Source organism: Apteryx rowi, unplaced genomic scaffold, assembly GCF_003343035.1.
Source record: "Apteryx rowi isolate R43461 unplaced genomic scaffold, aptRow1 scaffold_481, whole genome shotgun sequence".
Taxonomy (NCBI): Eukaryota; Metazoa; Chordata; class Aves; order Apterygiformes; family Apterygidae; genus Apteryx; species Apteryx rowi.
In genome coordinates this window covers 331,797-345,752 of record NW_020450740.1, presented here as the reverse complement: position 1 = coordinate 345,752, position 13,956 = coordinate 331,797, and the positions used below count along the sequence as shown (strand labels likewise).

Sequence of the window (13,956 nt, the reverse complement as noted above, 5' to 3'; positions counted from 1 at the left end):
CTTGCATTGTGACTTTTGCATTATATCTGGTTTGTCATAGTTGTTATGTTTCCTCTGTTTCTCCTCTTGTCAAAAAGGAGGGGAGGTAAAAAATGAAATCAAGTATCAAGAAATATTAAATATCCCATTAACAATTATTATTTATTTTGGATAAAGAAGAGGCTTCAGACCAGAATTTGAGAAAGCTTAAAAATATATGACTGGGGAGAAGCAGGAAGAGCTGAATACTCAGTAGTTTCTTTCACTTTTTGTTAGTCTATACAAAATATTGAATTAGTCATGGAGACCTTTGTTGGTCATGAGTCAACAGACTACCAAAAAGAGTATCAGCCTATCTAAACTCTAAAATCTTTATCCTTCTCCAGATTTATCTAGCTCTTTCTACAGAATCTTGCTTTCTTCCATAATACTTTAGGTTTATCTCCCTTACTTCATGCTTCCTGTGTATTGCTTCACTTCTGCTAATATTTGCATCTTCTAGGAAAATTACAGGCTCATTTTGGTCTATTGCATACATGTGACTTCACCCTAAACAGATACAATTTCCTATGTTAAATGTAAGTAGACAAACAGTTCAGAATCATCAAGACTCAGTAGTAAAGCATTATTTTAATACCTAGGTGGGGCTTTACAGGTAGGATGTCAAAAGCTGAACTTTGCCAAACTTAAGTTAATTTTTACCTTCATTTTCCTTATTATTTTAATAGCAGGTCAGAACGAAAACAATTTCTTTCTTGCCTATATGCAACATGAAGTGCTAAACTTGCAAAATAAAAAAAATAAAATGCCCACTGAATGTACAAATTTAGGGCATCACTTTTAAATTGTGCACTTGATGGAAATATCTAGTTTTTCATCAAAAATATAGAATGTTCCTTGTTGCTAATAGTTAAATGTTAGCAGTAGGAACTGTGGCTTTTAAATTAAAATCTGAGTAATATTCAGATTAAACTTAAGTGCTGTAAGTGCTTTTGCCCCACAGAAGCAGTACTTTGTTAGTGGTGGTTTTTTGCTTTGGCATAATTTTACCCCTTTTCTGGAGCAAAACAAATCACTGAGAGGAAAGAGAAACCACAAAAAGTTTTGTTTGCTTCGCATATTTAAAGCGTAAGGCTAACCTTTTAAGTCACTGCACGAGACAATCCGTTTGAGCAGTTTTGGAACCCAATATTTGCAAGTTTGGGACTAGATGTGGTATTGCAGTAACTGGCTGCAAACTGGCAAAGTGAAACGATTAGGTTTTCAGTCTTACTGGATGTATCGTTGAAGGTTGACAAAGCACTTCAAAGTTTGTTGTTGTACTCATGAATTTACAAATGGTGACTTAAGACACAGATTTTTACTTGGGTTCCAAATATCTATCATACTAAGTATTCCAGCACTGAAGTGTGAAAACAGAGAGGATCCAGTTGTTGATGTGTAGGGTGATTTTCATAAAACTGACACAGAATACTTGGTAGAACAGTAAATGAAGACATCAGTTTTTCTGCAACCTGAATAAAATTAATGTTGATGATGCTTTGTCAGTTGGATGTGGTCACATTAGATTCATGTATGTTAGTTGAAGAATTTCACTGATGTTTGTTAAAACAGTTGCTTTATGTGTTGCACTAAAGAAAATGTACCATAAGCATGCTGGGTTTGGTGTATTGTCATCAGTTTTATTTATTTATTTATTTATTTATTTTAAATAATCAGTCTACCATGAGAAAGGGAAAGTATATTAAATATTAGCTTTTCTGACTAAAACGTTTTTTCAGAGCTTGAATCAGTCTTCTACTGCTGGCAAATCCTATGTAATAAAACATTTTTCCCTGGTTCTAGAGTATCTTTAAGTGTTTGTCCTCGTTCTTTCTAATTATATGTGTTTTCCTTTTTGCTAACCAGGAGCTGCAGGTAAGTTGCAGCCTGGTGCAATGGCTTGTTCATCTGTTGTTGTCTGTGGTGTGTTTGTACTTTCTAGTCAAATATATAAAAATGATACTATAAGATTATATAGACTATATATTGAGTTACTTCCCAAGAAGATAATCAAAAGAATTATACTTCATTTGCCATATATTTTAATTTCTCTAAAAACATCATTTAACAAGGTGTTTAAAATTTTAATAAAATTAAAGGGCTGATTGAAACTCTGTTCATAATGCATTCGGCACTTGTCTTCTGTGTTGCATTTGTGTATTAATTTTATTATGTTTAAATTCATACATATATACGTGTGTAAACTTTTTTTATTACAGGGTGAAAGCATGGACAACTTCAACTGGGGGGTTCGTAGGCGCTCTCTTGACAGTATTGATAAAGGAGACACACCATCCCTTCAAGAATGTCAGTACTCTGGTAGCACACCCAGCTTGAACTTGACCAACCAGGAGGATACTGATGAGTCTTCAGAAGAAGAAGCAGCACTGACTGCAAGTCAGATACTCTCTCGTTCACAGATGGTAAGTCATTTTTCTGTGAAAGGCTCTAAGAACTTAAACTTTCACCTCTGCATTTTTAATGGCCAAGTATGGCTCGCCTCTTTCATCCAGAGGAACAGAGACCTTGAATAAAACTAAGCTAATGTGGTTACATTTCTTTTTCACAGTCACATCAAAGAAGGGAAAGAGTTACTCTACTAGGAGTACATAACAGATTTATACTTCTAGGACAATGTTCATCTTTTTAGAGTGTTGTATTAAAATTGGAATACTTGCTGGTTTTGCTTAAATATAAATGTAAAATAGCAAGTGTACGTATAAAGTGTGTGTCTTTGTGGATTCTTGGCTTCAGAAAACCCTAAAATAGTAAAGACATGAGCAGTAGGTGATCTCATGGGAGCCTCAGTCATTTTTTACCATTGAAATTGCTAATTTAGTTACACATTTTGAAGCATTTATACATATGAATGAGGAAGACCAAGAAAGTTGCCTATTCAGAAGTCTACTTATATTACAAAAATGGAATTAGGAGAAAAAGTGATTAAGGGGAGGAGACGGGAAGCAATAGAGATAGTATGCCCCTTTTAAGACTTGAGGCAAAGTTTGTATTAACATTGCCCATAAGAAAGAGCTGTGTTGTTCAGTGTTTTCAGTCGAGCATTTTCCCAGTGCCAAGACCTTTGAAAACAAGAGAGGAAATAATTTTCTGTATGTCAGGGATAATCTCAGACTTTGAAGAGTAGTTAAACGTTACAGAAATGGATTGTGTTTCTTGTAAAGTTTTTAGTGTAAAGTTGTTAAACTTGATATGTAAATAAATTCAGATAGCTAACTGTACTGAGACGACCTTTTTTAAAACTAATGTTTTTCCCTATAATTTATATGTTCAATGAACTATGATGAATATCACCTTTCTTTCTTTTCTGTCTTAGTTAAACAGTGATTCTGCCATAGATGAAACAATATCAGATCATGCTGGTTTATCACTTCAGTCTCAAGATTCCACTAGCAGTGTGGGAACAGAAGAGGTGCTTCAAATCAGAACTGAAACCCCAAGTTTGGAGGCTTCTCCTCTAGATAACTCTAGCAACCAGCTGCCTGAGGTGGGGAGAAATGTGGGCTGGTGCATGGCTGATTTGGGCTCCTTCTAGTGTTTTGTAGCAGCTTTTGCTTTCTTTTTGTCTGAATTTTCATCTGTTACACTGATTRTTTGATTTGCTTTTAATATTTCTAACCTGTTGAAGTGTTCTTACAAAATGTTTCCTCAGAATGAAAACTACTTGTGATGGACTGAGGGAACTCACTGCAGGTTAAAAATATTCTTGAAGGGCTGATAATGAGCATTTTAYGGTGCAGAATGAAATAGGCTAATATTCAAGATGCTTTTCCTTGATATGGTTAAAATCCTTCTTGAGCAATGTTTTCTTTCAAATACTTTTTTATTTCCTTTTTGCTTTCTTTGGGTTAATGTCATTGGTGCTATGTGGGAATAAAACCTCAGGCCAGCTGTGTTAGCAGTTGGTTCAATCAAATAATCCTTTAAAAAGGACCACAGAAGCTAGTGGTATATTTTTTTGGAAAGGCCTGTGTGGAGTGAGACAGATTTCAAGCTAATGGCCTCCTGGAAATCTGTGAGTACTTCAACTTCTTGGTTAATATTTTTAAAATCCTTGAATAATTTAAAATAGCAAAACTCATTTAAAACGAAACTATCTAATCTGTTACAGTTCCTACAATATTTAACAGTTACAGATAAAAACTCACTATGTTGTTTTTTTTCTTGAATTTGAAGTGACTTGTTTTAGGTGGACATTTTATCCCTTCTTTGTTGTCTGCTCCTGGTAAAGTCTCCGCTATAACTCATTTTTGCATTTTTTTTTATTTCTTTCTGAGACTGCCTTTATACTTAGATTCATTGTTCTTTTGTAGCTCCCTTTATGAGATCACTATACTTCTCATAACCCAAGTGAAAACCTTCACCAAAAAGGGCTCTAATATTTTGTTTAAAATCTTGAACAGAACATGGAGTTTAAACTGGACTGTAAAATGATTTCATGATTCAGCAGCATGGCAGTAAAAAGCATTATATCAGAAGCAACAGCTGATAAATTAATGAAATTTTCCTTTATCTGTAGAATGAAAAGACTATGTTGCCACTACAGTTAAAAGTCAGTATATTTTTTAAGTAAATTCATGGAGATGGATGTATGGCCTTGGTGGTGCAGAAGTCCACCTGTATCATTCAAGATACTGGACTGTAGCTTAAGACTTTATTGCAGTTTAATTACATTATTAATGCTTGTCCTGCAGAACACAGAATGGAAATACAGTGAATTGATATCAATATACTACACAATATAAAAATAACACTGCATATTTACTTCAGAGTGTATATCTAGTCAGTTCATGTAATCTTCTAAACTAATCTATTGACAGAATAACCACCATTAAAAACTGAAAGACAGTAGCGTAGTGTTTAGTCATGTATGGGTCTGGAAGTTTTTTTGCAAACGCTCTTTATTTATAGTGTTTCACAGTGAACTTTTAAGGCAATTATGTCTTTAAAGTCTCAATGACAAATTCATCATTTTTAGATGATATTTTAAATTTTAAGTCTTACTTTTCTAAAGTGCTAGATTTCACAAGGAAACAAAAATTCTCGTGTGGTATCTTGAGATTGTCCTTGAGACCTTACATGATTTGTATTCTTTGAAGAATTTTAGACCTGTAATCAAATGACTGGCTCCTCCTAGCTGTGTGGAACTCTTATCAGACTGTGGAGCATTGCCTGGGAAAGGGTTCAGCTGTACAGATTGATGGCAAAATTGGAGCAATGCAAAAAATGACCATAGAATGCAAATGCATATCAAAGCAATCTCTAACCGTGACGTGTTCCAAGTTCTTGTGCCTGTTACAATATGGGATTCTCTCAAAACCACATCTTTTCCTCTGTTAAGCTGGTATCACTTATGCTTGAGAAACTTTTTTAAATGGAGATTAAAAAGATGACAAAATGTTCTGTAGTGGTTCCAGACCTCAGAGGCAAGCATGAGGAAGTTATTTTGGTCCATCCCTGGAAAAGTAAAATGTGAAGGTCTAGACTGTGTTCATTTTGATCTGAAGATGCTGAATGGTTAAAGTATAATTGGATATTTGCAAACAATTTTTTATAGATCTGTTACTCTATCTTAATAAAAACTGATAAGAATACTCCTGCAATAAAAGTGATAAAGTATGCTTGATTTACAGGAAGGCAGTCCAGCAGTAAGGGATGAACAGGTTAGCACTGCTAGTGAAGACACAGGGTCCTCTGTCCTACAAGAACAACAGGACTCTCTGATCTGTCATGAATCTCTTGAGTTGGAAGAGACTCCAGAAATGGCAGAGCCAGCAGCTCCTGAGAGCTATTGTGAATCTATCTGTGAAGAGGATGTCACTCTTGCTTTGAAAGAGCTAGATGAGAGATGTGAAGAAGAAGAAGCTGACTTCTCTGGTTTGTCAAGGTAAGATTAATATCAGTTCTAACTAACAGAAACTGTGTGTTATCTATGCGTGAACCAAACAAAGTAGGCTTTCTTTTGGTGTGTTTCTTAATCTAACAATACAGACTTCTAAAATAATATTTGCATATCTGAAATAATGTTTGATTGGTTTTGCCTATTTAGCAAAATAGCTCAGTACGTTGCTCAGCACTTGTTTCTGGTGCAGGGAAAGCAGCTGTGCAGGAAAAGATGAGAATCCTTGAACAGAAGAAACCTAGCATGTTCCTACACCATCAATAGAATAGAAATGTGAAAAGAAGTTAGAGGGAATTCTGGAGCACTTCCTTGGCAGCCACCAGCTGCAAGCAATATAATGTGGAAAAGCCTTTCAGCTGTTCTGAATTATGGCAGAAACTATTTTTGGCACCCAGATAGCTCAGGACAGGAGAAAATGGTGATGTTTTTCCCTGATCAAAACTGCTGTAGGATTCAGGCCAGAATCTGTTTATGTCTTTGAATTTGTCCAAGATCTGTTTTCATTGTTCAGGTTAATCAGTCTCTGCTATACTTCTGAGACATTTTAAATTAAATATGTTTTCTTTTTTGAATATGGAAAGAAAAAATAGCTACAGAGAGCAAAACACCTAACTAGTCCTAGCTGGTTGAGTTGAATTCAAAATGCAACCCTAAGTTCCTTGAAGGTAACAGTCTAAGAGGGAGGGAGAACAACAATAAAAACCCCATTTCATCCAAATAACGTGATTCTTCATAGGCTTGTTCATTGTTAAAATTTGTTCAGAAATTTGTATTGAATAATACAGGAACATGGGCTTAGTGTATATTCTATCAGAGAGATCATTTAAGGAATCCTTTACAGAAAAGGGCACAACAGTAGCTGTAGATGAACAAGCAGGTATGAATGGAGAATTTGAAAATAAGAAGGTTCTACTGGGACAGGAATGATGAGGTTGAATCTTGTAATCCCATACACAGTGTACTGTAATATGCCCTGCAAGAATTAAAGGCTGGTACCAATTAATAGTGGTTATTTCCTATCATGCAGCTTAAAATCCCTTTCACTTTTATTTACGCTAAGCAAAGAAACAAAAAAACTCCATATCTCTAGCTTTGAGAGTGACATAGGTGACTGATAGGGTTAGTGCACTAAGTAGAAAGTACCCAAAAATGTTTCTGAAGCTTTGCTTATGGGTACTATGCAAAAAGGTTTGCGTCCTAGATTTTATGAACATTGTGTTACTAAATAAATGTACCCAAAACCAGCATCCCCAGGGTAGTGTTATGAATGACTCTTTGTCTGAGGCTTGTTTAAGTCTTGTTTGAGACATACTTAGTGTCTCTGTGAATGAGAAGTGGTTGTTTTAGAGAAAAATAATATGTGTTTAAAAATATTTTAATAAATATCTATACTTGGAACCTGCTCCCACATATTTTTGCTGCACAAACAATTAGAAGAAGAATTGTCAAAATGTATCATTGCTTGTAATAGAGAAAATTTTAACAATTAAGTTAATGGTTGTAAGTAGTAGTATTGATGAATGACTGCAGAATGCTCTTTGAACAAAGCCCTGTTAAATTGATTTCCCATAAAAATGAAAGTGCTCCAATCTATCTCCATTCACTTAGGGTTATTAATTAAGACAGTTTTAGAATATTGTTGCACTGCAAAAGAGCACTTACCTTTCTCTTAAGGAAAGCTGGGATTTGTTACTCACGTTGATATTAGTGGATTGTGTGTTTAGATTAATAAGAATTCAAAGAATTGAATTTAATTCAGTTATTTGGGGCAATAAAAATGTCCGTTTGAGTGGTGTGCATATATACTGCTTTATATAGCTGCACGTGTGTGTATATATATATATGTAAATGTACAGATAGTACTTTGTAGATATGCATAGAAATAACGTTTTTAAAAACTTGGGTATATTTGAGGATACGAGTAATGTTTTATATTGTAGTAGCAAGTCTTGGATTTTTTTTTACTCTTTTCTTGGTTCATAGTTACCTTAGTTGATTATTTATCTATTTTACAAAACACAGTTCTATCTGGTTTCTTATTTTTTGTTACAAAAACTAATTTTTTTCTTAAAATTTACTGATAAGCTAATTTCTATTGCTTCTTATTTATAGCCAAGACGAGGAAGAACAGGATGGTTTCCCAGAAGTACAGACTTCCCCACCTCCTTCACCATTTCTTTCTGCCATATTGGCAGCTTTCCAGCCAGTGCCATATGATGATGAAGAGGAAGCTTGGCGTTGCCATGTCAATCAAATGCTGTCAGATACAGATGGATCTTGTGCTGTTTATACTTTTCATGTTTTCTCAAGGTTGTTTCAGGTCAGTGAGTTGCCAGTGCCTGGTTGTCTGAAATCCTTTCCTCCTGCTTTCAAAACTCTTCTTCCTCTCTATAATTGCAAAATCTGTAAGATTACGGTAGCAAGAATCCTTTGAAAGTAAATCAGAAGCAAACAAAAAAAAAACATTGTTCAAAGAACCTTATATCATCATGCATGATTTCTGCACAGAATATCTGCTGCATTCATTGTCTAGGAGAGATTCTGCTCAGAAAATAAATTAGCTTTTCACTATTTCTTATAACCTCTTAGTTCAGGCGGTGCCCCTTCTTTTATTTTCTGAATATCACCCACACTCTGTGCTGATTACAGAATTAATGATTTCCTCCTGGGCTTTTTTGTGGGATTCATTATTACTGGATCACAGCATGACAAATGTTAATGAATTTCTCTTGCATCCCTTTGTGAGAAAAGGAGGTTTTTCTGCAGAGAAGGAATTGAAACCCCAGGAGATCCATTAAAGCCATAAGTTACAAATGGCTCTCTTGATTTATATTTACCTCAGAGATCTGGTATCCAACATGGAATACCTATGACTTATGTTTTCTGACTCCCACCCCCTTATATTTCGGGGATTTTTTTTGTGTATGTTTAGCCTTTTTATGTTCAAAGTGGTACCACTCAGACGTACATTATTCTTTACAACTTCTTATGGGATAGGAGAAGTACAATTATTCCATTTTATATACAGGCCAACCTGCTTTGGAAAGAGGCAAACAGCCAGGTGACCTAATATCAGATTCAGTGCTACAAACCAAGACCTTCTGACTCCAGTCCTTTCTTATTCCTCCAATATTAATTTTGCCTAATGTTTCATATACCGTAATATAATTTTCACCTCAGTGAAAGACTCGCTTCATGTTCTACCAGACTATCACACATTTTAGCCCATATGTATGGGAAGATTTAGGGTTAGTACCATGAAGTAGCTGATGTGTGAAGAATTAGTACCCTAGATTATCGACAGAATAGCTTGCTTGTGCCTCTATACCCATTTTTTTAGTTAAATTAAGTATTTTGCCACAGTTCTGTGAATTCTTGTTGCTGCAAATTTTTGTCTTTTTGCTTCCTGGGTTTTTGTTTCTCTGCGTTATACCAAAGCTTAAGTTCAATTGCTTTTTACGCATTCATTCATTTTCTGAAGGTGGTAAAAAGGGAGTATTGCAGTGATAGCAGTTCATATTCTCTTGCGTTCATTAAAGAGAGAGCTAATAAGTAAGGTAAAAGCTTTTTATGGCTTGACAGGATAGCCTTCAGTCTGCTGGAAAGGGTGGATAGTGTGCTAAAAGGGTTTTGCGATCCAGGGCTCATGTCTGCAGGCAAAAATTCATTCCTGTTGAGTTGTTACTGGATTTAAATGATTTGAGCCACAGTGAGATGCTGAAGGCCTTGTTTGACCGGAACCTTTCTATTTTGCCTTCTGACTTCTCACTGTGTGTTTAACTTTGCAACCTTAAATATCATTTTTATATAGTTTTATTCTATAGGTAACATTCTAGGATTATATAGCAACATAAAGTGTAACATTAGATTAAGCATAGTCTACATAATCAAACTTGATGTATATAGGATTGATATTTGAAGAAGGTGAAAAACCCTGCAGTTGGTAGTTGTGGAGGCAAATTGTCTCAAATTTCGCAAGTCAGGATAGGATCTGTGAATGTATAATTCTATGAAATACAAACACTTTAAAATGAATGGAACTACTGTCTATATGGCATAAAGTTATGTAGTCATTAAGATATCCTAATGCTAAAGGCTGAGATGTGAAAGGAATAACTGTCTTCATATTTATGTGTTTTGTTTTGTTTTTTTGTTTTGTTTTCTGAACTAGCTTTTTGTAAATGTGTATAATAAAATATGTATTAATTTGTGTTGCTGTAATTTAATGATAGAAGTATATGCTATCATGATGGTAAGTTGCCCAGAAGTCCTTAATCTGAAAGGAGGGGTTGTAATGTAAAATAAATGTTTCTGATTTTTGCATTCTAGACCATTCAAAGAAAGTTTGTGGCTATAACAAATGATTCAGTCAGCTTTCTTGGTGAGAGTCTACAGCGAATTGGAACAAAATTTAAAAGTTCACTGGAAGTGATGATGTTATGTTCAGAATGTCCAACAGTCTTTGTGGATGCGGAAACGGTAAAAATCTAATGAATTTAATGCTGAAACATCTGTTTAGTTAAATATTTTTATGTAAAATACAAGATAATATTTTAACATTTGGAAAACAATGCTGAGGAAGATTTTTAAAGGTCCAAATAAAATATGTTAGTTATATTTTTGCCTTTTAAAAGGTTGCTGTCTAACTTGTCACTCACTGAAACATTATCTAAATAATTTTTGGTTTTAAAAAAAGATGCTTTGTATAAACAAAACCAGAAATAAATTTAAACAGTAGGCTACCACTGTCAATTATAAACATTCGAGAACACAAGTATGAAATGTATTTTCTCTGAAAATAATCTCCAGGTGTTACAATGAATATGTATATGTGTGTGTGTATACATATACATGTATATATATATATACACATATAAACATATTATATTTTTTAATATATATGGACAAAGAGCTTAAAAAAGGAAGACTACTTATCTAATAGTAACTTTGCCTTTTTTAATTGTGTTGTCCATGTATATATTCCATGATGCGTGAGAAAAGCATTCTGTCTCCAAATATACAGTGAAGGTTTTGAATTGTTCATTATTATGCAGGTTGAAATCTTGGGTTACAGTAAACGTTGATGTGAGAATGTCAACTCAATGCTTATTAGTGCCTGTCAAAAAAAGCAATGTTAGAGTAATTAAGGAAAGATACAACAAACCAGAAAATACCATTAAGCTAATGTACAAATCCTTGATACACCTACATTCTGAATTTTGTGGGCAATTCTGGTCCCCCTCTCTCAAAGAAAATATAGTTGAACTGGAAAAGGCTCCCAGAAAGATCACAAATATTATGAGATATTTTGAATGGCTTCCACACAAGAAACGACTTTATAGGCTAGGTTTTTTTCAGCCATTTGGGAGAGAAATCTGATAGATGTCTATAAATGTCTCAAGTATCATGGAAAAGGGATAGGAATTATTGTTTTGCTGTCTTATTTGATGCTAGAGGGGATCAAATTAAACTAGTGGCTAACAAAACATACAAAACCAAAGCTAGGTGATCCTTCATGTGATACATACTTAAGCTGTGAAACTCCATCCTGTTTATACAGAGTGTGTTCAGCAGCTGAACAAATGCATGAAAGAAGTAGCCCTGAATAGATTTTTGTATGTGCAGAACAACATGTTTACAGGGGCTAAGAAAGCGTTCTGGAGTAAATGCATCACTCTACGCTTGCCCTGTTTTGTCTTTCCTTAAGCAAATGCTATTAGACATTGTTGGATGGAGATTCAGATAGATGGATCTTCTGTCTGACCCAGTGTGAGACTATTCTTCTGACTTGTCTTTTTCCCCATGTTGCTAAGGGGCAGCTCTGCTCTTCGTGTGCTCACTTTGGAATATAGGAATTAAAAAAGCTTGATATGGACAATGTATAATTTTTTTGTTTAACTTGCGCCACTTTAAAAGCAGTATAAACTAACTAGAAAAAGATATTTCCTTGGGAATAAGAAGCCACAAGAAGAGTTATACCAATGTAGCTAGAACACTATGTGCATAGAACACACACACACACACACACACACACACACACACAAGTATTGTTGTAGATAAATCTTTCCTCTGCAAATAATTTAATCGAAATGGACCTACTTGTTTATCAGATTAGTTCTCATTAAGTAAGAATGGCTAACCTGGGATAATGTTGGTGCACAAATCTTTAGTTTTGTGATGTTTACTCAAACAGGCAAGATTTTCACTATCTGCTTTAGGATGAAAATAGGATTTTTCACATGCCTGTCCAGTTTGGGCAAGTGAACTAATCTAAATGAAAAACTTAGAAACTTTGGAATTTTTCTTCTATCATGTGTTTATACTACCACTTAGCAGCCCTATTCAACAAAACTGAATGATATTGATGATGTCGCATCATTTGTATATACTAGTACCCAAGGGCAGACAGGTCTGGAGCAAAGAATTACAGAAGTTGAGGGACCTCTAGAAGTCTCCAGTCCAACCTTCTGCTCAAAGCAGGACAGTCAGCCACAATAGTTCAGATCAGTTATGGCTTTGTCTAGATGAGTCTTAAAAGCGTCCAAGGATGATGCAAAGACAGTTTGGGGTAGCAGGGTTGTTTTTGTTACAAGTTTAAGTAAAAAGTATGTGGGTTTGGGAGGTAAGGAGGATGAGAAAGGTGAAACACACCTACTATGAGAAGAAAATATTTTGTTCTGGTGTTGGGCATTAGATTTACTGAGATAGTAGTTTTCAGCAGAATGATGTCCCCTCACATCACACCTGTGGTTTGCAGTTGGTCTGGTAGTGGATCATGGCCTGCTGATATAAGAGACCCATTGACTTTGCACTTTTATGTCATTGCACATTTTGAGTGTGGAGTGGAATCATGTCCCATAATTTGCCTCTCAGTTCACATGGACATAGAGGTTGGGAGTGGCAGTGTCATGATTCCATCGCTTCTGCCTTATGATGGTGGTAGAATAGTTATCATGATGCACCTGGAAAAATAGATCCAGTGTCATTCCCACCCCTGCCTGAGTAACGTGGGATACTGTGACTCCCAATGTCACAATTTATTTATCTTTGTGTTGCACTTGGAAGCTGAGCAAGAGGTACCAGGTAACGGGGATTAGAGAGAAAGGAGGAGCTCTTTTTCTGTGCATAGCGTGACTATGTAAGGGCAGGAAACATCATGTTAGAGCCATAATTACGGCAGGAAATGAAGGGAGAAGGATCAATAAGAAAAAGCTAAGCTAAGTGGAATTATACGACAGGGAGAAAAGGTGTGGAACAAAGCTGAAGTCGTGGGTCCCCAAGGGAAAGAAGCATTTTGAAACTATATCTGAGAAATGGAAATTTCATTAATGTTAGGATATTCTTTAAATATCCAAAAGTTCCTGCTTTGACAGTTTCTGGTTCTTACAGACCGAAGCCTCTGCTGGTGGTATAGTTTGCAGATTGAGAAGGGGAAGTAACCCTGGCTGGACGCTCCTTAGATTGCTGCAGGAGTAGTCCAGCAACATCTTTTTTCCTGCTGCAGGCTGTTCTATTTACACTAGCTGTGGTACATCACATAATATTCTTCTTTCTGTAAGGTCTAAAAATCCCTTTGAAATCTCTCATTCAGATATTCACTAGGTACTGCCTTCTTTCTTTGAAATCAAATCTGTGCTCTGCTTGAGCTGATACAGCTGCAAGTATTAGTGTAAACTTAGAGGTGTCATAAATGGTATATACACAGGTATTTTCCATGTAATTTCCCCCCCCCCCCAAATGTGGCCATGGAATTTCATCTAATAATTTATTTAGATATCAGACTATAAGGATTATAGTCAAATATAATTATATCTGACTGTAGAGGTGATTGTTTTTATCTTTCAGCTAATGTCTTGTGGCCTGCTAGAAACATTGAAGTTCAGTGTCCTGGAGCTCCAAGAACACTTGGATACCTATAATGTCAAAAGAGAAGCAGCAGAACAGGTGAGTTTGATTTATATTTTCAGACAGAAATATTAGAACCTATTCATCAAGAAAATGTTAAAGGTCTTTAT

The 13,956-nt window shown here is 35.3% G+C and overlaps 1 protein-coding gene across 13 annotated transcripts in view; it reads left to right on the top strand.

Annotated features, from left to right (window-relative positions):
- Nucleotides 1–13,956, top strand: part of FRYL (FRY like transcription coactivator) — a 178,475-nt gene that overhangs the window by 151,850 nt on the left and 12,669 nt on the right. For all 13 annotated transcript variants that reach the window (XM_026078606.1, XM_026078608.1, XM_026078611.1 and 10 more), the window contains 6 exons: nt 2,241–2,444; nt 3,356–3,526; nt 5,673–5,926; nt 8,054–8,261; nt 10,271–10,420; nt 13,787–13,885. In XM_026078606.1, coding sequence (XP_025934391.1) covers nt 2,241–2,444; nt 3,356–3,526; nt 5,673–5,926; nt 8,054–8,261; nt 10,271–10,420; nt 13,787–13,885 — 1,086 coding nt within the window. The remainder of the gene's footprint in view (nt 1–2,240; nt 2,445–3,355; nt 3,527–5,672; nt 5,927–8,053; nt 8,262–10,270; nt 10,421–13,786; nt 13,886–13,956) is intronic.